We start from the raw sequence: 23,116 nt of genomic DNA, 5'->3' as shown, positions 1-23,116 counted from the left end.
GCGGACTTGTAGTTCTTGAAGAGTCCAGTCGGGCTCAGTCTCCCACTGTAGAACTACAACTCCCATCACCGCACTTACACACCCATCATTGCAATGGTGGTGTCAGTGGGACATTGAATGACTTTGGCTGCATCACGAAAACATCTTATTTATTCCACTTTCCTGACTAAACAGCCGACATGGAGGCTCTTATTCCCGTCATTAACAAGCTCCAGGATGTGTTCAACACCGTGGGCGCGGATATAATCCAGCTGCCGCAGATAGCAGTGGTGGGCACTCAGGTGAATATGAACGAACCATAACCTTCATTTTCATATAATTCACATCAACATGGTTGTCGTACGAGCTGTTCATCCCTGCCTTGGTTTACAGTAACGATCGTTTGATCCAGACGGTGGTTTTAAATCTTACTATTCTTATCTGGCGATGATTTAACTCATTATTCCATTTTATCATTTTGATTTATTAAAATGTAAACTCTGATTTAAATACTGATGAATCAAACATTGTTTTTTTTTCATTATGTATAATAATTGTTGTTATTACATAGTGTTATTGTTAGATATAGAATAAATAAGAGATGAAAGAAAACAGGCTATATAGGCTCAAACAAATAAAGAAACATGTTGTTAAATTTAAATTATAAATATGATTTATCTTTTAGGCTGTTTAAATTATGTTGAGAAATTATATATATATATATATAAAGAAGAAAATAAAATGTAATAGATTTTTGCAAGTTAAATAAATAATAAAAACTGTTATTAAAGGAAGATTTAACATAAATAGTTGACTAATATATTAAATCAATTACAATATGTATATCAATTTGTAAGTAAACTGAAGGTAAATGAATAACACTATTTTTACATATCTATATACTCAACATATCAATATATACAATAATGTGTAATAATACGAAATACAGAAGAATAGCAAAAGTAATTATACAAAAACTTTGTTTTATATATAAAAATAAAATATTAATTCATCATTCCGAATCTCCACATTCTGATACTTCACAAATAATAATAAATCCAACCATTTAAGTTTTGTATTAAATCATATTGCTTTGCCTTGTAGCATCAGTTGCATCTGTAATGTTGAAATGTTAGACACATCAGAAGATTAATGTTACAGTGACACTTTATCATTGCAGAGTAGCGGCAAAAGCTCAGTTCTAGAGAGCCTGGTGGGCCGGGACCTGCTACCCAGGGGCACAGGTATCGTCACCCGGCGACCGCTCATCCTGCAGCTGGTCCACATGGACCCGGGAGACGCTCGCAAAAATGAGGACACGGGTAAGATCCTACGACTCAAACGACACGGATTCTTCAGCAGATACAAACACACGCATGTTTCTTTTCGAGTAACACGCTGTTTCTGTCCAACAACATGCAGACACCAGGCAGAGCAAAAGCTCCGTAAAGGTGGCGAAAACAGAAAAACACATTTGTAGTTTAGTGGCTTTGAGGCCCAGATACCTGCTCTGGTGTTGTCTCTAGTTTAGTAACCTCCCAGTGATGAACAGGTGACTGGGATTAATGTGTTAATCTGTGTAACTTGATGCTTCACAGGAAGGGAAGGAGAGCAGTGGGGAAAGTTTCTACACACCAAAAATAAGGTTTGTGTCGCTTAGTCGTACATTACAAGGTGAACAGTGGTGACGTTGTTGTCTGGATCCACAGATCTTCAATGATTTTGAGGAAATCAGACAAGAAATTGAAGCTGAGACGGAGAGAATATCAGGAAACAACAAGGTGCAGACTTATTTTGAACTTTGTGATCTAACATAGCTATACTTTAATTTTGAAATGTGAACAAAATGTGTGTCTAGGTGACTCAGGCTAGAAGTGTGTAACAATCCCTTTAAAACAACCTGAGACTCATGAACTTCCTGTAGAAGCTAAAACTTCACAATAAAAGCCTGTCCTGATTCAATAAAATGTAGAAATCCTGTGTTAAACTCCCTCATAAAGGATTTTTTTTTCCTAAACTAAGAGAAGCTACATATATCAGCAACACTATATTGATTCTTCAGATATAATTCAGAGATTAATTCAGCTCTTAATAAAGTGAGTCCATCACATTTAGTCAGTGACCCCATGATGACAGCGCCTCTCATGTTCCTGCAGGGCATCAGCGACGAGCCGATCCACCTCAAGATCTTCTCTCCTCACGTGGTCAATCTGACTCTGGTGGACTTGCCTGGGATCACCAAGGTAACCCGTGACTTCCCTCCTCCAACGAGCCCCCCATGACCTCTTCTGGCCCCTCAGGTGCCGGTGGGCGACCAGCCCAACGATATTGAGCTCCAGATCCGGGACTTGATCCTCAAACACATCTCAAACCCCAACTGCATCATCCTGGCCGTCAGTGCTGCCAACACTGACATGGCCACCTCAGAGGCCCTGAAGATTGCACGAGAGGTCGACCCAGATGGTAAAAAACCCCAAACAAAACCAATTATAGTCCAAATCATGAAGGTTGTGGAACTACAGCAGGTTTTTATAACAAAATAATCTTCTGTGCAGGCCGAAGGACTCTTGCTGTGGTGACCAAATTGGACCTGATGGATGCAGGAACTGATGCCATGGATGTTCTGATGGGGCGGGTGATCCCCGTCAAACTGGGACTCATAGGAGTCGTCAACAGGTTCAGAGCCTTCACTTGTCCAAGTCGAAGTGTAGCTGCTATGTTAATGTAGCTAGATATGCTTCACATATAGGATGCTAACATTGCTAAATGGCTAACCTACTAGCACAGATGAAGAACATCGATCCACAAAGTTTGAATATTTCTAAATATAGAATAGGAGGATGTCTGTCCTGGAACCACCGTGGCCTCTTTTTGACTGTATTTATGCTAACGTCATCAGGTTCAAATAGAAAGCTTCTGAAAGCTGACCAAAAATTTCATTTTATACTATTCTTAAAAGTTAAACTCTATATACAAGTTGTTGTAGTTCCTGGTTTTAGAGTTATTTTTGCGCTCGTTTTTTTCTTGTTGGTCAAAATTAGTTTTGGTTGAATGTGTGCTTGACAAACGTCATTATTCAATATTTTTTATAGAAATATACAATAAACATGTCATGCTATAGATTTTAAAACTTATTTATTCTTGATATTTTATATCCTTAGTTTCAGAATCTTATCTCAAGGTTTTCCCTTTTCTAAGTTATCTAACTGTATTTTATTATTGCTCTCTGTGTATTTTATTGTGTGTTTTATTTACTTTTGTAGAGCACTTAGAGACGGACGTGAGTTGTTTTTAAGTGCTTCATAAATGAAAATGTTATGGTGATTACACTTGTAACTGTGCATGCTTGATGTAGAACAGTAGCTGAAGCAAACGTTTGTTGTTGCTAATGTTAGCTGGTGTTTGCAGGAGTCAGCTGGACATCAACAACAAGAAGTCGGTGACTGACGCCATCAGGGATGAGTACGCCTTCCTGCAGAAGAAGTATCCGTCACTGGCCAACAGGAACGGAACCAAGTACCTAGCCAGAACCCTTAACAGGTTCAGTTCCTCGTGCTTCTGATCACATCTGTCCTGTGCCTCTAAGATAGCTCAGAGAGACACTAACCCGTCTCACTTCCTGTCCACCAGACTGCTGATGCATCATATACGGGACTGTCTTCCGGATCTGAAGACTCGGATCAATGTGCTTGCGGCTCAGTACCAGTCCCTCCTTAGCAGCTATGGGGAGCCGGTGGAGGACCAGAGCGCCACCTTGCTGCAGCTCATTACCAAGTTCGCCACCGAGTACTGCAACACCATCGAGGGCACGGCCAAGTACATTGAGACGACCGAACTGTGAGTCCCGGACCACATGTTTAATCCCTGAAGGCAGGCGTCTTGATCAATGCAGCTCCCCTTACTGGTTTTAGGTGTGGCGGGGCCCGTATCTGCTACATCTTCCACGAGACCTTCGGCAGAACTCTGGAGTCTGTGGATCCGCTGGGAGGTCTGAGCACCATCGACATCCTGACTGCAATCAGGAACGCCACCGTGAGATCTTTTATTTCTTTTACACACCTCAACTCTGGATCAAACCTGAGCACCCCTATGCCCTGCAGGGCCCGCGTCCATCTCTGTTTGTTCCAGAAATTTCCTTCGAGCTTCTGGTGAAGAAGCAGGTGAAGCGTCTGGAAGAGCCCAGTCTGCGCTGTGTGGAACTGGTCCATGAGGAGATGCAGAGAATCATCCAACACTGCAGCAACTACAGCACGCAGGCCAGTGAAGACTCACACGACTGTTCTTCGTTCTTCATGTCTCTTCTCCTCATGATGGTCTGTCGTCTGCAGGAGCTTCAGAGGTTCCCTAAGCTTCACGAGGCCATTGTGGAGGTGGTGACATCCCTGCTGAGGAAGAGACTCCCCATTACCAACGAGATGGTGTGTGACCTTCCACAGTTTTGCTAATGTAACTAATGTGCTACTGAAATTATGTTCTGTAACTTCTTCTGTGCCTGCAATTCTATTGTAGCTGAAGTGCTCATGTAGTGAGTTCACAAGTTAACTTGTTATGCTAACATAGCTTAAGAGATACTGTTGTTACTGTACAAGCTAACCTTTTCTGCTAATGTAACTTAAGTGCTAATGTAGTTAGTGTACAAGCTAACCTGTTCTGCTAATGTAACTTAAGTGCTAATGTAGTTAGTATTACAAGCTAACCTGTTCTGCTAATGTAACTTAAGTGCTAATGTAGTTAGTGTACAAGCTAACCTGTTCTGCTAATGTAACTTAAGTGCTAATGTAGTTAGTGTACAAGCTAACCTGTTCTGCTAATGTAACTTAAGTGCTAATGTAGTTAGTATTACAAGCTAACCTGTTCTGCTAATGTAACTTAAGTGCTAATGTAGTTAGTGTACAAGCTAACCTGTTCTGCTAATGTAACTTAAGTGCTAATGTAGTTAGTGTACAAGCTAACCTGTTCTGCTAATGTAACTTAAGTGCTAATGTAGTTAGTGTACAAGCTAACCTGTTCTGCCAATGTAACTTAAGTGCTAATGTAGTTAGTATTACAAGCTAACCTGTTCTGCTAATGTAACTTAAGTGCTAATGTAGTTAGTGTACAAGCTAACCTGTTCTGCTAATGTAACTTAAGTGCTAATGTAGTTAGTGTACAAGCTAACCTGTTCTGCTAATGTAACTTAAGTGCTAATGTAGTTAGTGTACAAGCTAACCTGTTCTGCTAATGTAACTTAAGTGCTAATGTAGTTAGTGTACAAGCTAACCTGTTCTGCTAATGTAACTTAAGTGCTAATGTAGTTAGTGTACAAGCTAACCTGTTCTGCTAATGTAACTTAAGTGCTAATGTAGTTAGTATTACAAGCTAACCTGTTCTGCTAATGTAACTTAAGTGCTAATGTAGTTAGTGTACAAGCTAACCTGTTCTGCTAATGTAACTTAAGTGCTAATGTAGTTAGTGTACAAGCTAACCTGTTCTGCTAATGTAACTTAAGTGCTAATGTAGTTAGTATTACAAACTAACCTGTTCTGCTAATGTAACTTAAGTGCTAATGTAGTTAGTGTACAAGCTAACCTGTTCTGCTAATGTAACTTAAGTGCTAATGTAGTTAGTATTACAAGCTAACCTGTTCTGCTAATGTAACTTAAGTGCTAATGTAGTTAGTGTACAAGCTAACCTGTTCTGCTAATGTTGTTAAAGTTCAAGTTTTACTTGTGATGACATTGTAGATGCATGCTAAATTTAGTTTGTGTACATGTGTACTTGTAATGCTAATGCAGCTTAAATGAGATTTGAGCTTGATGTATATTTTAAGTACTAAAATGTTTGACTTGATAGTGAAGTTGTAAAAAAAAAGTGAAAAGTAGCTAAAATCGAGGCAGTACACATCAGTGCTTTAATTAACAGGAGATGCTGAATGACATCATTTCCTGTTTCAGGTGCACAACCTGGTGGCCATTGAACTTGCCTACATCAACACCAAACACCCGGACTTTGCCGATGCCTGTGGAGTGATGAACAACAACATTGAGGTGAGACACCTGTTGTAGTGTCCCTCTCCACACCTTCTTCACTGGAAGTCTGCCTTGTGTGTTCCAGGAGCAGAGGAGGAACCGGATGAGGGAACTTCCAGCAGCCGTGCCCCGAGACAAGGTGACACGAGTCCTTAGAACAGTCTCCATGGCTTCACGTGACCCGACTCTCTGACTTGTCTGCACACCTTCATGTCTGTGTCTACACTACTGCTCTGGTTCTAGTCCGCCGGCAAAGGTCCAGCTCAGGTCTTGGGAGACTTTCCCTCCTCTGGAGTGGATTTGGACGTTGCCAAGGTGGGCACGTGCATGGTCGGGGCGAGACTGTGGCTGAGGCATGACCCCCGATCTCTGCTCCTGCCTGCCTGGACTCATGTCCTCCTTACCTGGTCCACCTGCCCAAGACCACCCCTAACTTTGTCCCCTTAACTACCCATCAGACTGGCTTCTCTCTCCTCGCTGCCTTTTATGGATTTACTTTGATCCCTAACAGTCTGACCTGCACTTTGATCTTGGTGTTCTGTACCTGACGGGTCTGGTTCTTCAGGCTCCGTCAGCGCTGCCACCAGTGGGAGACCAGGACGCCACCGGGAACTGGAGGGGGATGTTGAAGAAAGGAGAGGATGCTCCGGGTTCTGGCCCAGGAAGTCCACTGAGGGGCGCTGTTAACCTTCTTGACGTGGTAACTATACTGGCTAATGTTAGCCTCGTTTGCTAAAGTCTTGTGATTCCTTTCTGAAAGATCGAGTGAAGGGACTTTGTCAAACAACTTTTAAACAAACAAATCTATTATAATTATTGAATAATATTTAGATAATAATATAAAGAATAATATTTAATATAGTTTTAATGGAATTTATGTACATTTTCTTAATCTTGGAATGTTGGTCAGTTTTAAAGGATGTTTGTTTAGCCGCCCCCTCGTGTCTTCTCAAGTACTTTCATAGTAAAAACAAGTAAAAGTAAAGTTAAATAAACACTGATCTGAGCGATTTGATGATGATCCGAGAGCTAAATAGATAACAATCAGACTCTGAGTATCTTTGTAATCGACATGAATGATTATGGAAAAAAATATCCTCACAAAATAACAGCCAAACATACTCTGATATGTACATTAAAACTAGACTTAAACTTGGTGCAGTCAGCGGAACATGACTTCTATCGTGAAGAAAGTGAAGCCGCAGAGCTGACTTCCCTGAAGCGAGTGGACTTCTTAAAAGCCTTGTTTCTGGTCTATTCATGTCGGAACAGTCACACGCACACCTACGAGGCATTTTGTCAAAACCCTTTGGTTTTCACTGGAATATTATACAGAATGTCTCATTCTGAAGCGCTGTGTTTGCATAGATATGTACCTGCTGACATCCTTGCTTGCCTCCAGCCCGAGAGACAGAGCTTTGAACAAGCAAAGTCAGCATTTTATGAATTATTACTTGTGAATGAAGAGTAATTATTGTTTACACATCATAACTGCATGAGGTTCATTAAGATATACCTACTCTAGCTGGAAGTAATGTGAGGTGATGAACTACTTGTAAACTGATTTGGATGTGTCATTTTTTACCATCAGCCAGTACCTGTTGCCAGGAAGCTGTCGTCCCGTGAGCAGCGTGACTGTGAGGTCATCGAGCGACTCATCAAGTCGTACTTTCTGATCGTGCGGAAGAACATCCAGGACAGGTGCGTCTTCTCCAGCCAGGCATTGAACCTTGTGTGGCAACACATTGTCATCTCATCCCTCCAGTGTACCAAAAGCTGTGATGCACTTCCTGGTCAACCATGTGAAGGACAGCCTTCAGAGTGAGCTGGTCGGGCAGCTCTACAAGTCTGGACTCCTCAACGAGCTGCTGACCGAGTCTGAAGACATGGCTCAGCGCCGCAGAGAGGCGGCCGACATGCTCCAGGTACACATGGATCTCAAGTCTAAAATGCAGAGTCACTCAAGTGGTTCTGGTTGAGCAGTCATACTTTAGCAGGGTCCACAGGAGGGGGCTCAGTACACAGCCATCAACTTTCCTTTTTAATGAAAGTTATAGTTAGGACTTAGGACTGTTCACACTGAGTCTGGTTCTGCTGAAGGTTTCTGCCTGTTAAAAGGACATTTCTGCTGACCATAGTGCCAGATTGTGATTGTCTGGAACATGGTTCCTCTTCTCTTATACAATTGAAACAAAATTGAATTGATTCTAAGTTCAACTGCTAGTTAAGGATGGAGGGTGTTGAGGAACTTTTTTCTTTCCATAAATTGTGTTTTTCTTGTGTGTGATCACAGGCGCTGCAGAAGGCCGGTCAGGTGATCGCTGAGATCCGGGAGACACACCTGTGGTGAATAAGAAAATACGTCCTGCTGTCACGAGCCGCTGTGACCCTAGCTCACCAGGTGTCACAGCTGAGCGCTGATGCACAGAAGTCAGTGGTTCAAATCCTGAAATCTAAATTTTTGATCGTTTTGATTCGTTTTGGAATGTGAGAGGAGACTAGGGTGTGTTTGTGTGTGTGTATGTTTGTGTGAGGTCACTGCTGCTGCACTATTATCGTCACTGTCAACTTTATTTATTGATGTTTTATTTATACGTTAATTTGTTTACATATCGCTGCCACAAGTGTTTGTCCCCAATAAAGTGAATATACCAAAACTGGGTTTTGTCAAATAATGAAGAAAATAATGGACTTTTTAGTATCAAACTTGTTTCTACATGTTTCTTACTAAGAACAATTACATTCAGTTTAGTTATGTATTTTATTTAATGTTCCAAACCGCCACAAGAGGTCTCTGTTGTTCAAGGTAACGGAACAAGACAGTTTACACCAGATAATTAAATTAAACATCTTTGATGAGTTTCTTTGTGTCAAAAACTCATTTCGGGGTCACAAACAGCTCAGGGCTGCAATCATAGCTGAGCATTAAGCTTCCTGCCTCTGGCGTCGACCCAACAACCTCTTCACAATTCCATCTCAGAGGCAAAGGAAGTAGCAAAGAAAATGTGTGAGAGCTTGGCAGCCGGCGTCTCTGACAGGAATCAGGAATTATTTGGGACAAATTCAAATTAAGCTCACACTATTTTCTGTGTTCCAGTTCTCAGATGCAAATGTTTTTAAATATAATATTCGCTACTTAAAATGATCTAATGGTAAATTAAATTAAAAAGGATTGACATTTATTGATTTGATCGATTGTTGTGGCACACAAAGTGACAAAACACAAACAAGTGAGACACGTCAATGTTCTTTATTTCTGCTGTCCAGGTTGAAACATTCTGACGTTTATAAAAAAGTGTTGCTGCGTCTTGTGTTCGGTTAAACATGAGATAACAAATGATACAAAAACACTGTATAAAAAGGTACAAATATTTTGGTCTATTCTCTGATTGTCTTGAGATGTCACAAGAAAAAACAAAACAAGTTTATTGAATAGTTTGGTCGCAGAAAAAGTTTGACAGAAAATAATCGTGAAATTCGTTTTGTTTTGGGTCCAGTTTTCCTATTGTTTTCCTATCCTTTGCTCTATTAACTGCAAAGATTTGGTCCAGTAATGCAATAATTTTAAAACAGGTAACGATGTCTAACTATTAAAATAATTTGGGCAACATTTTTACCAATGATATGAAAAGTAAAATGTCAAGAATGATCAACAAATATGTTAGCTGTAGCTGCTTTAACTGTTACTTGTAGCATCAGGAAAGTTCACACTCAAGCTCAGCAAAGGTGAGTAGCTGCAGCTCTAAGACTAGCTATGCTGTCACAGGACTAGACCAAAACAATCGCAGGGCTGATCGAAACAAAACAAAAGTTCTTAACCAGACAGAAGGTATTTTGACTTCATAAACGCGACATGTAACCTATAGTTCATTATTGGTCCCTCAGTGATACACATGGATTTGGTCAGGCCTCGAAGGCCACACAGTGGTAGGAATGAGAATAACCGCTAAATGCTAAGGCTCCATGTTTACCGTAACATTATTCACGACAAAGTTACCATTACAAATGTGCATAGAAGCGATAAAAAAGAAAGGTAGATAAAAACACCACGTTGGTTCCGCCCACTTCCTGTCTTAACCATGAGATAAAGTGGAATGTCCGAAGTTTTTTTTTTTTCATTTTTTTTTTAGGTGATGGAACATACAAAACATAAAGTAACATAAATAAACAAGGTAACAATAAAATAAAATTGGCCGTCTGACTCCACGTTTGTCGCTGGAAAACTGTGAGTATAAAAGGAGTATAAGGATGTGATATAAGTTGGATATTTAAATGTCACGCTCGCTAGCATATATTACTTCTGGCGGCACTGGCGGTACAATGATAAGTGAAGTCAGCTAAACCTACAAGTGCTCATGTTTCTATCCTGCCAATAAATGGTGACATGTTTGACTTAAATATAAATAAGAATAATAAGAAAATAAACAAGATGGAGAGGAGTTTTTTTTACCATCTCTTCGGAATGTGTCATAGAATTCAGTCATCGAGGCGATTGTATGAAGTTGAAGGTCGGCAACTGGACTTGGTTCTTCAACGTCTTTATATCAGAACTAGTCTTGGACGTAAAAGGAAAACACTTATATTGGAACTAGGCCTCAACTGTGCTCATTTGAATCTAGATTCCCAGAGTGTTCAAATTATTTTTCAAATCGTAACTTTTACATATTGTTAACAGTATTTCACACAACTAGCTGGGCTCTTACATACCATTAATGTCTAGGTAAACTAATATTTTTGTGTTGTATACACCTGCGATTCAGTTATACTTTCAAACGGCAGGAAAACCTTTGATTTCGCTACTTGTTACATTCACACAACCTTCTTCTACGCTAACACCTAACAACAAACACATGCTGCTGCATTAACCTTGCGACAATCCTGAGTCAAACTCTCTTACCAACAACGTTTGAATAAAGCGTCACTCTGCTATTACATGATCACATTTTTGCCTCCTGTAGCTTCTAAACACCAAATCTAATTTCTGAAGTACACAATACTCTGCTCCTCCTATATGGAACAATATCTGACTAACTACATTTGAAATATAAATGTTGCTACATAAACTAGTGTCCATTCTCCTACATAAACGTGTGCCTTGTGGGTCAGCTAGCATCGGAACATTAGCAGCTAACATTTGCTAGCTAGCTAACACATTTGACGTCCTATTATCTATACAAGGCAGGATTTCTTAAACAGTGTTTTTATACCGTCAAATATGTTACTCTTTGCTGAGTTCATTAAATTAGGAGTCAGGATTTAGCATCTTCGCTAACAACAAGAACTACATATTAGCGTTAGCTTCATGCTAAGAAGAACCACAAAGTCCAGCCGCCTACCTTAAACTTCTGGAATGTCAGACAGACTCCGCAAGGAATCTAATTTGAACGTTTTGTCCCGGCAGGATCGGGAAACAAGTTACTTGTCAAATTTCACAGCATCGTTGTTTCTTTTAGGAAGGCAAAACTTTGTGCAGAAACACTGAACCCACAAATTCACTTGCTGGTCTGGGTCCAGCGCTCGGACAGCGCCGCTTCCGTCCTGCTGGGGGCTCGAGGTGGTTTTTCTTGAGGAGTCGGAAGGCGAGCCCAGGGTTGTCCCGGCTGTGTCGGCTCTCACGTCACATTAGTGACCCGTTCCTAAGGGAGCAGCAAAAGAGCGACCCGTCAGTGTCAGGGTCTTAAGATGGGTCAGGGTCTTAACTCATTATATTTACGTCAGGGCCGGAGACTCACCGTTGGTCACTGACTTGTGTTCTTCTCTTCCTGAAATCTGCACAAAAGACCAGGTCAAAATAAAACATGCTTATACTGCAGAGACAACAAAGTCGTAGGGATTCATCGGATCAGTACCTTGGCTCCTTTGTTCTCCCACAGACTCCTCTTGTTGGTCACGTCCACCGGCTTCAGGTCCTGTTGGATCGGAACCAAAATTTCAGTTTGATTAGCAAACTTCAAATATGTCGGGGACATCATCGGTCGCCGTGGTGACAACATACCGTCGGTCTGCCGCCTGAAACTTTACCGCTCTCCGGAGTTTTGTTGAGCCAGTCGTTGATGCGTCCGGCCACGCCCGTCTTCATCACTGCAGCTTCCTGTGGAACAAGGTCAGCTGTGATGTCATCCGCAACAGAAGAACGAAGGAAGCAACTTTCACATGACGACAAAAGCACCAGCAGTTGTTAAAGCGATGGATACAATTCAAATGTCAATCATTTAGTATTCACCCTCATGACGACTAAAGGATTATCTTCAGAATAATCTGTTCCTTTTTGGAGTTATAGGCAAAAAATGTATGTGACACACAGATAAGGGAACAGACATGCACACGTCACACACACCTTGAAGGTTCCTGCGGCGCCCCCTGGTGAGCTGAAAACATTTCCTCGCTCCCACATGCTCTTGATGTTGCGGATGCTATCGGTGGCGGTGGGGAGGTCGGCGGCGCCCGAGCGAGGAGATCTGGACTCTCGGTTCTCTCTCTGTGAAGCCATGTGAAGGTGAGACGTGAACGTGACAAACATCTCACCTGGTCGACTGCTCAGACTCACCTGAGCGGCAGAGGTGTACTGCTCCAGTCGGTTGTCGATCTTTGACACGACGGGGGAGTGAGACGTCTTCAGCGAGCTGTCAGAACCACAACAAGTTCATCAGTGACCCGGCAAAAAATGCCCGCTAAATAAACAATACCTTTTCTGAGCCGACTTGTTGAGGAACTCGGCTCTCTCTCCGATCTGCAGATGGAGCAAGTTTATGAACCACATGAGTTTCCATAGTAACATAGTGGACATGCTAACATAGAGCTAAAATGATGCTAACACAAACACCCATTACGGTTGTAGCACCACCATATTACTCAAGTTTCTGTAATAGTAGTACTTCTGAATTAGCAGCAGAAGAAGTACAAATACGTTCAATAGTAGTACCAGTAAAGTTGTGGTAGCAATTAGCAGTAGCAACACCAACAATAGGAGTAGCACTAATAGTTGGCAAAAAAAACAATAACAGCAGTTGTAGTCACAGTAAAAACCCTATCACACAAAAACCCTATTACCGTAAATATTATCAATACTGTTAAGAGAAGCCGCAGTGATAGATGCAGTGATATTGGTAGTAATTGACAAATTAAAACACATTCAAGCTATAATTTAGACAAGTTTCTTTAAGTGACATCATTTGTTCTAAGGTCTGAAGCAACCAAACAATTTGAAATGATTTATTTTCTCCGTTTGATAGTAAAAACAGTGTCTGTTGGGCTAGTCTCATTATCTCATACTGCAGGAAACACAATATTTGTTTTTCAACTGTAATACAAAATGAAGAGATTTCCTTGCTAGCCTGATTCCAGTGCTAAACAGTATGAGAAAAAGAACAATATGAATAGATATAGAATATAGGTGGTCAAAGATGAATTAAAAATAATAATACAAAGACTACATAAGATGCAGTATCAGTAGTAATAGTAGAAGTTTTCTTTGGCCAAAAGAACGAGGGAACTGGACAAGCTGTTTGTCAAAAGTGGAATTCCCAGGATCTTGTGTGGGATAACTCAAACATTCCTGACTGTAAACATAAGTTTTCTCTTTAAAGGGTTGCTTGTCACAACCTCCTGACCTTTAACCTACTGTCCCAGACTCTCCGCAACTTGTTGTGTGTGTGTGTTTCTATGGAAACAAGACATTTACTCAAATCACTCTTCCTCAATAACAAGGGTCTCCCTCCCCTCCTAACTTCTCCATGATTATGACCAGTGTCATCTACAATTTGTGTCTAAGCTTCTACGACATCTATGTCTTCTGACCTTTTCAACATCCACTCCAAAACCAATTTGATCTGGGAACTGAATCATGAACATCACCACTTTGCCACCCAACAACAACACAAAAAAGATCAAAATAGATCATAATATGAAGCAACAGTATCACCAAAAGATTCAAAAGAACAAGACAGTAAGAAAAGTCCAGACAGAGAAACAGTCAGATGACAACAGTAAACACACAACACTGCAAATGATCAAGCAGCAACACAAAACCAACACAATACCTACAGTGAACATGACGACAAAGTAAAGTCGCGTCTGTCCGAAGCAGGAAACAACAACAGCATTGTTTACTCAAGTGAGCAAACATTAGATTCTTTACTATATTTCTACTCTCATCTATGGTCACCAAGGTTATACACTAAGGAACAAGATGGTGGACACAAATGTCCCAAAGTAGCTTGGGTTGGGAACTTTTTTAGGACGAATTCTAGACGCCACTATCTACTAGCTGCAGGTATTTTCAACAGGGAGGAGACCTCAGGGCAGACCCAGGAAATATTTGAGGAAGTCTCCTGCATGACTTCATTGAGCTCTTTGCTCCGGATGCTGCCCCCATGACCCAACCAAAGGCACTGAAGATGGTTCGATTTTTTGGTTTCATTAATGATCATCATTCATCGCGGGACAAGATGGGTGACCAGTTGATTTATGTAAAAAAAATATATTCATCTCACACTGGAAAACCAGGTAAGATTTTAATTGTGTTGTCACACAATAGAACAACACAACTGCATCATGTATCACTGGGACTGACCTTGAGTGAGGAGCCGCGGGGACTGACACACTTGAAGGGCTTGTCTTCTCCATCATCTCCATCCTCCACTTTCTGTCTCTTCTCAGCAGCCTCTGCTCTCCTCCTCTCGATGTCCTCCTTCATCCTCCTCTTCTCCTCCTGAGGTCAGAGGTCACGCAACATCAGCCATTTTGAAACTATTTTGCCGCTTAAATCCCTCGGTTCTGCTGATGATGGACCACTAAAGAGTTAAGAGATGCTACGAACATCTCAGTAGTATATAGTGATGAACATGATTCTTGTAAAATAGAAGAAGTTAGAGTGATTGAGAGAAAAGACGGGGAGTAACTCACCTCGTCTCTGGTTCTCTTTTGCTCCTCTTCCTCCCTTTTCTGCCTCTCCTCCTCCTCCAGCACCTTCCTCCTCTCCTCCCTCTTCTTCTTCAGCTCCTCCAGCTCGGCCTCGGCCTCCTGCTGTTTCTGTCTCATCCTCTCAAACTCCTCGCTCTCCGCGTCGTCACGCCGACGCTTCAGCTCCTCCAGTTTAAGCTCCGCCTCCAGGCGTGCGGCATCTTCCTGTTCCTGCTCGGCTGCCGCCACCTCGGGAGAGCGGAGGCTGCTGCGACTGGTCGTATGAACAGACGTGAAGACAACGGACACCAGGTGAATATTTTAGGCGTCAACAACTCATGTGTCTGTCTCATGTTTCAACTCAGACACCTGACATTTGCACCTGAGCACAAATCTGTCACATCTTGATGAAGATCTCAAATAGAGGCTTTTCTGCTGATCGTGAGGTTCATTTTTTTGCTTTACTTTTTCCTTATCTGATATTCATACAAGTGTCACATTTGTCAAAGTTAACCATCATATTTGTAAGAACAACATTCTTTTAAGGCTGTAATACTTCATTTGTTTCCCCCCAGTTGTTAGATGATTATTTTGACAAGTGAGTCAACTTTCCTCACAGCACTTATTTTTGTTGATGCTTGTCTTTTTTATTCCTTTTTTGTGTTAGTTGTTTTTTTCATTCTTCCCAAAGTGATATTTTTACTATCAATGTTTGAGGTTAAGAACCATCTTGCTTGTAGAAGATCTTTGTTCACCTGAGTGTCCGCTCTGGTTTCCTATGCTGGTCAGGAGTCGCCTCCTTGTGGAGTTCACCATTCTGCTTCCTTGTCTCCTCCCTGACTGCACTCACCTCATTCAACTGTTGACACACACAAACACACACACAGGAGTGAACAAATGTGCAGACTAAGCAGGAAACTGATGAATGGCTAGCAGTGGCAGCTGGTGATAATATTCTAGGTGGGGCTTTTTTCCACTCCATTTATCTGCCTTTACCATTGAAAGAATCAGTCAAAAGTAGTCCTATGTTAAACTTAGACAATATTATTTACATGTGGAAATCAACACTTTGACAGCTAATGATGGATAATAAATGTTTATTATCCTCATTGGTTAGATACAAATGAAAACACATTTTAACTATACTATAATATAATATACATCATGCAAAATAAACTAAATTATTTAAAAACAAAATGAAAACTAAAGTTAAAATGTCAAGAGCGGTTATCGAACCGTCAAAACTCGCATCCTTGAAGTTAAAAAAAATAGTGGGCGTTACCATGAGAGCTAACCGAGCTATTGACAAAGCGCAAAGGTTTACCATTGTGTATCGCAACTACCAGGGTCGCTTTTTCCCGTGCCCCGAAATCGTATTCAGAGACGATGCCTACACGATGAGCTACAGAAATGTCACTGACGGGCTTTTCAAAAAGCGACCCCTCTATAGACGGGATATGACGAATGAAGACACAAAGATGAAATCAGAATGTATATCAATGCAAATATAGTTTATCAATGTGAGGACTTCTAGAAACATACAGAATGATCAATGTTGATGATTGTTAAAAAACTAAATAATGGGTAGATTACAATACAATTTTAAAATTAAAAAAACAAACAGTCAAATCGGTGGGAGGGCGACGCCCCAGCGCCCTCTATGGGCCAGCCGCCACTGATGGCTAGACCTGACTTATTGACTTCACAGGAAGTGACCCAGGAGCAAGCACAGGCCAAAATAAAACAACCCTCATCACAGCAGCGCTCTACTTCCCGTCTGCCCGAATAAAATACAGTTTTCTTCATTTCTGTAATTAACCGGTGAAAACTCCACTCACTTGAGTGTTGAAGATTTGACTGTGGAGCCCATCGTCACGGTCAAATCTTCAACATCTTCTTCATCATCATCAGCTCAAAAACCAGGTTCACGTTAAAATAAATTAAATGACACCTTTTTCTCTTACCTGCTCTCTCATATAAACACTCGCTGGTTTTTCCTCGTCTTCCTCCTCTGGAGCCTCCTCATCCTCCTGCACCTCCTCCTTCTGCTCTTCATCTCGTCTTGACCTGTAAATCTTCTCCTCCTCCTCCTCCTCCTGCCTCTGCTCTTCATCTCTCCTTGACCTATACTTCTTGTCCTCCTCCTCTTGCTTCTCGTTGTGGCGTCCTCGTCGCCATGACGCAGATCTCTCCTGCTCCTCCAGGGCGGCGCTATTTTCATCATCCAGCTGCCTCTGACGCTCCTGTGCCTCCTTCAGGCGACGCTGTCGCCGCTCCTCTCGCTTGGCCATGAGATCCTGCAGCGCCTGGTCTTCATCCTCGCCACCGCCGTAGTTACTGACTGTCACCGGCTCTGAGACACTGATCAAGGGTTGTTAGTAGGAAACCTACCTAGCTAACATGCTAAACTAAAGTGCTACCTGTTGCTGTTGCTGATTTGGATGTTCTCGGACGCCACGCCGGACTCCTCAGCCTCACGGATCCTCATCCTTTCTTGACGTGCTCGACGGCGTCGCTCACGAGCAGCTTCCTCCTCATCATCATCGTTCCTGGACATCCTGACACAGACAAGCGTGCACAAACTATTAAGCATCTGACATTAAAGTGATTGGCTGTGTGTTGAACTTATTGTAGTGGTTTGTTGGGAAGATGTGTGAATATAAGAGCTGGGAGAGAAAAAAATCGACATTAGAATAAAGTTGCTGTGCTATCTGTTGCAATAAATAATCGACAAACTAACTGGGAATATTACTATTTTATCAAAACACACATTATGGATTTACCCCATTGTCACCATCAGTACTCTCTCCTGTCCTGTTTGTGGAGATGCTAATACAATAAATGAGGGTAAAGTAGTTGTAAACAGTGGTAGGTGAAGATGACAAGCGATTGCCAACAGTGGGTAGACCATAAGAGAACCAATTTCAGAATGACAGAAAAAAACTTACAAAATCTATATATCTATATATATATCTATATAAATCTAAGACCCACCTACAGGTGTCCACTCTAAAGTGTGGACCCACTTTGGCTTTAACCAGACGGATGATGGTAGACAGTGACTACTCACTGTTCAGATATCTGTAACTGTATTTGAGTTATGTCAGAAACTCTAATTCCTCTGAATGGTTGCATATTGGAAATGTGGCCAATATTTCATTACATCTTTATTTTGTTAAGCTAATGTTAAAAAACAGTCCAAATTACAATAAACAGATTGCTATTGACTGTTCAGCATCATGAAGCACTTATGTGTCCAGCTGTACAGTGTTTATTCATTTGTTTATGGTACATAAGACAACTTTTTATGGGTAGTGTTTTCAGTCAATATTCTTCTTCTATCTTCCTCCTTTTTACTCTTGTGTTGGTCTCTATGTTATCTTGGCCTTTTAAAGTATATATTTTAACTGTGTATTATTTTGATGTTCAAGCGCTTTGTAACCCTCGTCTGAGAAATGCGCTTTACAAATAATAATTACCTATTTACTTACTATTTTTGCAGACCAAACATCGTCACTGTATGGAAGTTACCCGTACCGTGCTAGAGAAAATGTTTCATGGTGAACCTTCATTGGTTTCTCTTTGTGAAAACAAGTTCTTCTAGGTGACTGAACTCAAAGTTAGTTTATTTTAAGATTCAGGGCAATTGCTTAATGAAATGTTTGAAGGTTTAAATATATTTTAAGGGAAAAAAAGGAATAAATCCATCTGAATCTATAATAAGTTGAACAGCTCTTGCCATGCTGAGTGAAGGATTGTCGTCTCAGCAACACTCAAACAAAGTGAAATAACACGCTTATGCCCCCAAGGACCCGGCTGTCCTGGAGCCAGCACAAAATGTCATGAGAACAAAACAATGTCACTAAAAATAGACCAGAGAGTCAAATAAAAGCTTGAAGTTAAAGAGTACAACATTTCGAAGAACAAACTCCATAAAGCTGAATTAGTAATCCTGCAGCAACACAGACCTCACACCCTCTGATGGTTGCTCCAAAGATCTCAGAGACATGGAGTAAGAGGAGGAGCAAACATGACCTCCCAAAGAGAACTCAGATCAGGCCAGGATTGACAGTATCGTGGAACCTTCAACACTGAACTAGCTGCTCAACAAGTGGAGCAGAAGCTGGGCTCTGGTCAGTGACTCAGCAGGTCCAAACAGCCACTTCCCCATCAGAGACACAACCATGACTTGAGTTTCAACAGCAGTTCCCATGGGCGCCCCCTGCTGGTTACCAACACAGCATAGGGAAGATGGTCATAATGTTATGGCATGTCTGTTTAAACTATAAATCTTCCAGCAGTCCAACATGTTCTCGACTAAATATTATGACCAGCAACTCTCAGCTGGGCAGGAAAAAATTAGCCTCAATATTTTTCTTGCAGGGAAGAATCTCAGAAATGTTAGAGAAAACAATTTTGGGGGGAAACTCATGAGAACAGAGGAAAGAGGGAGAAGAAGAGAAGGAAGGAGGGGGGCTTGGAAGGAAGGACTAGGCAGAAGGGGTGGGGCTTCAAGAAGTACTGACCCGTTCCCACGCGGGACTCCACGCCCGACGCTGGAGGAACCACAACTATCCCAGTCTGCTGCCCCGACCCGCCCAGGGCCCGGTTCATAATCATGATCAGAACCAGTATTGATCCTCACTGGGCCCGGGATTGACCGCAAGAGACCAGGAAGTTCCCCAAAACTCATACCAAAGTGGAACAATAGTTATGAAGTCAACTTTTTCACTGTTTCAACACTAAAATATTCATCACACTTGTTCTAGTGCTGCTGTACGCACACACACAATGAGACACACAAACACACACAGACACGAATACCAAACATAGATGCACCGATACAACCACACAAACTAAAACATATACAGTTCATGTGTTTACAGTGGAGCAGCAGCTAAACACACAAACACACATCCAATAAAAATCTTGAATAAAAGTCGGACACACATTAATAAGAAAATGGATGTGTGGTCGTTTTATAACAAACACAAAACATATGTACAACAGTGGAAATGTCAGAAATAAAGACATTCAAAAACGTCCGGGTGTAACACGGCAGAAAAACACTTTCTGTACAAAATGTTGAAACATGAAAATACACACAAAAACACAAACACTCACAACCAGAAGGAAACCCTTGCAAACTGGTCTACACACACCCTCAGTTAATGCATGCTGCTCAAACATAAACACACACAGACATGTAGAAACAATACTCAGAGAAACACATCACACACACACACACACACACAAAGGCAGAGCTAGCAGACACTTGCGTGCAATAATAACTAGCCGTACATACAAGGATAAAGTGGACTCACAAGACACAAAAGCAGTAACAGAGTAACACACAATGACTGGTGTACATGATATAGTGCATGTACAAGAGCACACCAACGATTAAACACATTACTAGACACTAGGGCACCTTTGTACACAAAGACACAACCTGACCTGAGATTCACAAAGGTGTATTCTTAGTTGTTATGTTGTAATTACACAGTTCTTCTCTTGTGTGCTGGAGATTGAGAGAGAGCAGGAAGTGAAGTCACACGGACAGGAAGTGAATGGTGGAACAGGACGAAACAGGAAGTGAGGAAGAGAAGGTGTATCAGAGGAAGAGAAGCAAAGGAAGTACAAACAGACAGGAAATGTGAAAGAGGGATGACATAGAGCAAGAAGTGAGGGCAGAATAAAAGACAAATAAGTCTGAGAAGAGAAGATAGAAGTGTGAGAAAGATGATAAAGAAGCAGTGAGTGAGGATAAACTGAAATCATGATAGGAGGAGGAGAGAGGAGGAGACGGCAAGAGGAAGAAAAAGAGGAAGACGACAATGAGACAAAGAGGGAGACGCACACTTCCTTATATGGAGACAGAAGAAGAAGTTCCACGGCCTGTTTTAGATTTAACAGCGTCTGGAACTCTAACTCCACTAATGAGTCACGAGCGAGCAAGGAGCCGCAGAAGGTCCGAGTCCATGTAGCTCGCACGCCGGTGAGGAGCACGAATCAGAGCGTGACGGAGAAATAAAAAGCCCGGCGAGGATTTCAGTGTCAACACCTTCTGTTAGTGCGAAAAAAACTGTTGCTGATGAAACCCAGAACCAGCAGAGTTTTGGATCTTAAACACACACACACTTTCATCCCTTCAAGCCTCATGACATCACCTCTGGAAGATTAAACTTGCGAACTCTGATTCTGACTCAACAAGGTTATTGATTTGTGAATCGGATCATTGCATCATTCTCATTATCGATGTAGAGTCACGGGTCACTTGGTGTCAGCGACTCCAGTTCCATACTAATGTAGAGCGGAGTTGAACCACTCTTCATTAAAACAACTGCGCTCTCAATGAGTCACTGACTGACTGGTTCACTGACTCACCAAGATGTCTAGAGAATCACATATTTGGGATTCAATTATTTCATGATTCAAAATCCCTTCCTGTCGGTCAAGTTAACTTACAAGTTGCGACGAGAATGATTCAGGAATATTATCTCCACTTCCTGTCTAGCACCTCTGTTGGTGTGTGGCTCAACCCTAGATTCAATGAGTCTCTTAGACGTGTAATTTGAGAGGTTGGAGCCACTTCCTGCCACGCAGCCTCATGTTAGCAGCTTATGTCAATTACTGTTTAGCAGGTTGAGTGACTCATGTGCTGAGCTTGACTCTTTGTGAACATAATGCCCATCATGACATGTCAATGTATGACTTTTGTCAAAATAAATTTAGGATCTAAATGTTTTAATTAAAGTGTTTTAAGTTACATAATACAAGTTGTATTATGAAGTAATAAATACAATTAGCACATGTTCATTCATTAATATTTATTTCTTGAAAAAAAAAATCATTAAATGAAAATCATGATTTAACGCTTAACCTTAAAAAAGACAATGTAGTTAGCAAATGACTTCACTCAAACCCTTAAAATGTCTTCTTTAATCTGTACGATGAAGTTCATTTTCAGTTTTTTTAACGTTATGCTATACTTGCTAGCGTAGCATCAACAACCACTTGGTATTGTTGACTGTTTTCAAGATTACAATCAAAATTCTGGAACTCTAGATTAAAATGACCAATTATAATTGCTTAATCAAATATAGGACAATGGAAGTTAGATATTGAATATCTTAAATTAAATGTATGCATTATATCTTAACAGAGAGCAGGAAAACATTTTTTAGTTCATGTGTCTTAAATAAGGTTCTCTCCTGACTCACTCACATGTTTCAAATGAAAGATGCAGTAAGTCCTTCATCATGATGATGTTTTTACTTCAAGTTCCCTCGTCTGAAATCTCAGCAAACAAGAGGTTACAAGAGCGGAGTCCATTATAAAGTAATAACAGGCTTCACTTCTCCTCCAGCTAGCTGTAATAACAGCCCGCTTTGTTTATACAACGAGTCGCTTGGAGGTGGAGACTTATGTAATTTACGATGCACGGTAACCAACATCGATGCTTGACCACAGCAGAGTGCGCGTGGTTATGGTAAACAAGATTTGACCTCCAAAAAACAAAGGGGCTTAAGTACATATTTTAAATAAAAAGAGAGTTTTGTTCAATCAGACACATACTAATGGAGTATATAGAAGTCCAACATCTATTTAAGACAAATTTAAATCAACACATTAGTTGACCTTTAAAAAATGTCTTTGATAATTTATCTTAATGTTGAGTGGAATGGCCTCTAGCCTTATAGAATGACCTGACGGATTCCTGATAGACGTGGAACGGCACGCTGACCTTGCTCCGTATCAGCTTCCACATCAAACAAGTCCTTAATTGGAGCCCGGGTGGTTGGTGGAAACGCCGGAATGAAAAGGAAGGATGAAAAACCTTCCGCTACTTTTGATGACGGCTTTGGAAGGGAGTCTTTTGAAACAGACTTTTATCGATTTCCTGTGAGGTGAGGTGGATCTGAAGAGGGTCAGGAAGAGGGGAGGGGAGGGAGAGAGGTAGGAAGGGAGAGGAGCTAAAAGGTCATCACCACTTTTTTTTTTTAAAGATGAGAATATTGGTACATTTTGGCAGCCCATAAAGGTAACCAAGAAGTGGTCATGGTCACTGAAATACATCATCCATCATCAGTGTTCCTTTGATGAATTTGACGCGTATCAGATTCAGTAACTTTTATTGCCAGAAGAATAAACTAGTAATTTTGCGGCGCCTCTGCAGTCTGTTTTACTCATCTATGTTGAATTTAACACATCGGTAGACAGGAAGC

The 23,116-nt window shown here is 41.2% G+C and overlaps 2 protein-coding genes across 3 annotated transcripts in view; one reads left to right on the top strand and one right to left on the bottom strand.

The window, feature by feature from the left end:
• Positions 1-78: 78 nt before the first annotated feature.
• Positions 79-8,619, top strand: LOC148084657 (dynamin-1-like protein). The gene is made up of 18 exons (XM_087787779.1): positions 79-281; positions 1,160-1,301; positions 1,578-1,624; positions 1,689-1,760; positions 2,136-2,222; positions 2,280-2,442; positions 2,535-2,655; positions 3,388-3,519; positions 3,610-3,816; positions 3,891-4,011; positions 4,080-4,235; positions 4,308-4,397; positions 5,913-6,005; positions 6,073-6,126; positions 6,553-6,687; positions 7,579-7,688; positions 7,753-7,912; positions 8,281-8,619. The coding sequence occupies exons 1-18, from the start codon at positions 180-182 to the stop codon at positions 8,335-8,337; spliced, it is 2,049 nt and encodes a 682-aa protein (XP_087643905.1). The 5' UTR covers positions 79-179; the 3' UTR covers positions 8,338-8,619.
• Positions 8,620-9,222: 603 nt separating this feature from the next.
• cald1a (caldesmon 1a) overlaps positions 9,223-23,116 on the bottom strand; it is a 34,188-nt gene continuing 20,294 nt past the window's right edge. For both annotated transcript variants that reach the window (XM_087787775.1, XM_087787776.1), the window contains exons 3-14: positions 17,309-17,446; positions 16,853-17,249; positions 15,644-15,747; positions 14,892-15,162; positions 14,560-14,697; positions 12,674-12,717; positions 12,535-12,610; positions 12,325-12,465; positions 11,983-12,078; positions 11,837-11,896; positions 11,720-11,756; positions 9,223-11,623 (exon numbers count right to left, since the gene is read on the bottom strand). In XM_087787775.1, coding sequence (XP_087643901.1) covers positions 11,610-11,623; positions 11,720-11,756; positions 11,837-11,896; positions 11,983-12,078; positions 12,325-12,465; positions 12,535-12,610; positions 12,674-12,717; positions 14,560-14,697; positions 14,892-15,162; positions 15,644-15,747; positions 16,853-17,249; positions 17,309-17,446 — 1,516 coding nt within the window. In that variant the 3' untranslated portion in view covers positions 9,223-11,609. The remainder of the gene's footprint in view (positions 11,624-11,719; positions 11,757-11,836; positions 11,897-11,982; positions 12,079-12,324; positions 12,466-12,534; positions 12,611-12,673; positions 12,718-14,559; positions 14,698-14,891; positions 15,163-15,643; positions 15,748-16,852; positions 17,250-17,308; positions 17,447-23,116) is intronic.

Source organism: Callionymus lyra, chromosome 3 (genome assembly GCF_982586985.1).
Source record: "Callionymus lyra chromosome 3, fCalLyr1.hap1.1, whole genome shotgun sequence".
NCBI lineage: Eukaryota > Metazoa > Chordata > Actinopteri > Syngnathiformes > Callionymidae > Callionymus > Callionymus lyra.
This window is presented reverse-complemented; position numbering and strand designations above follow the sequence as displayed.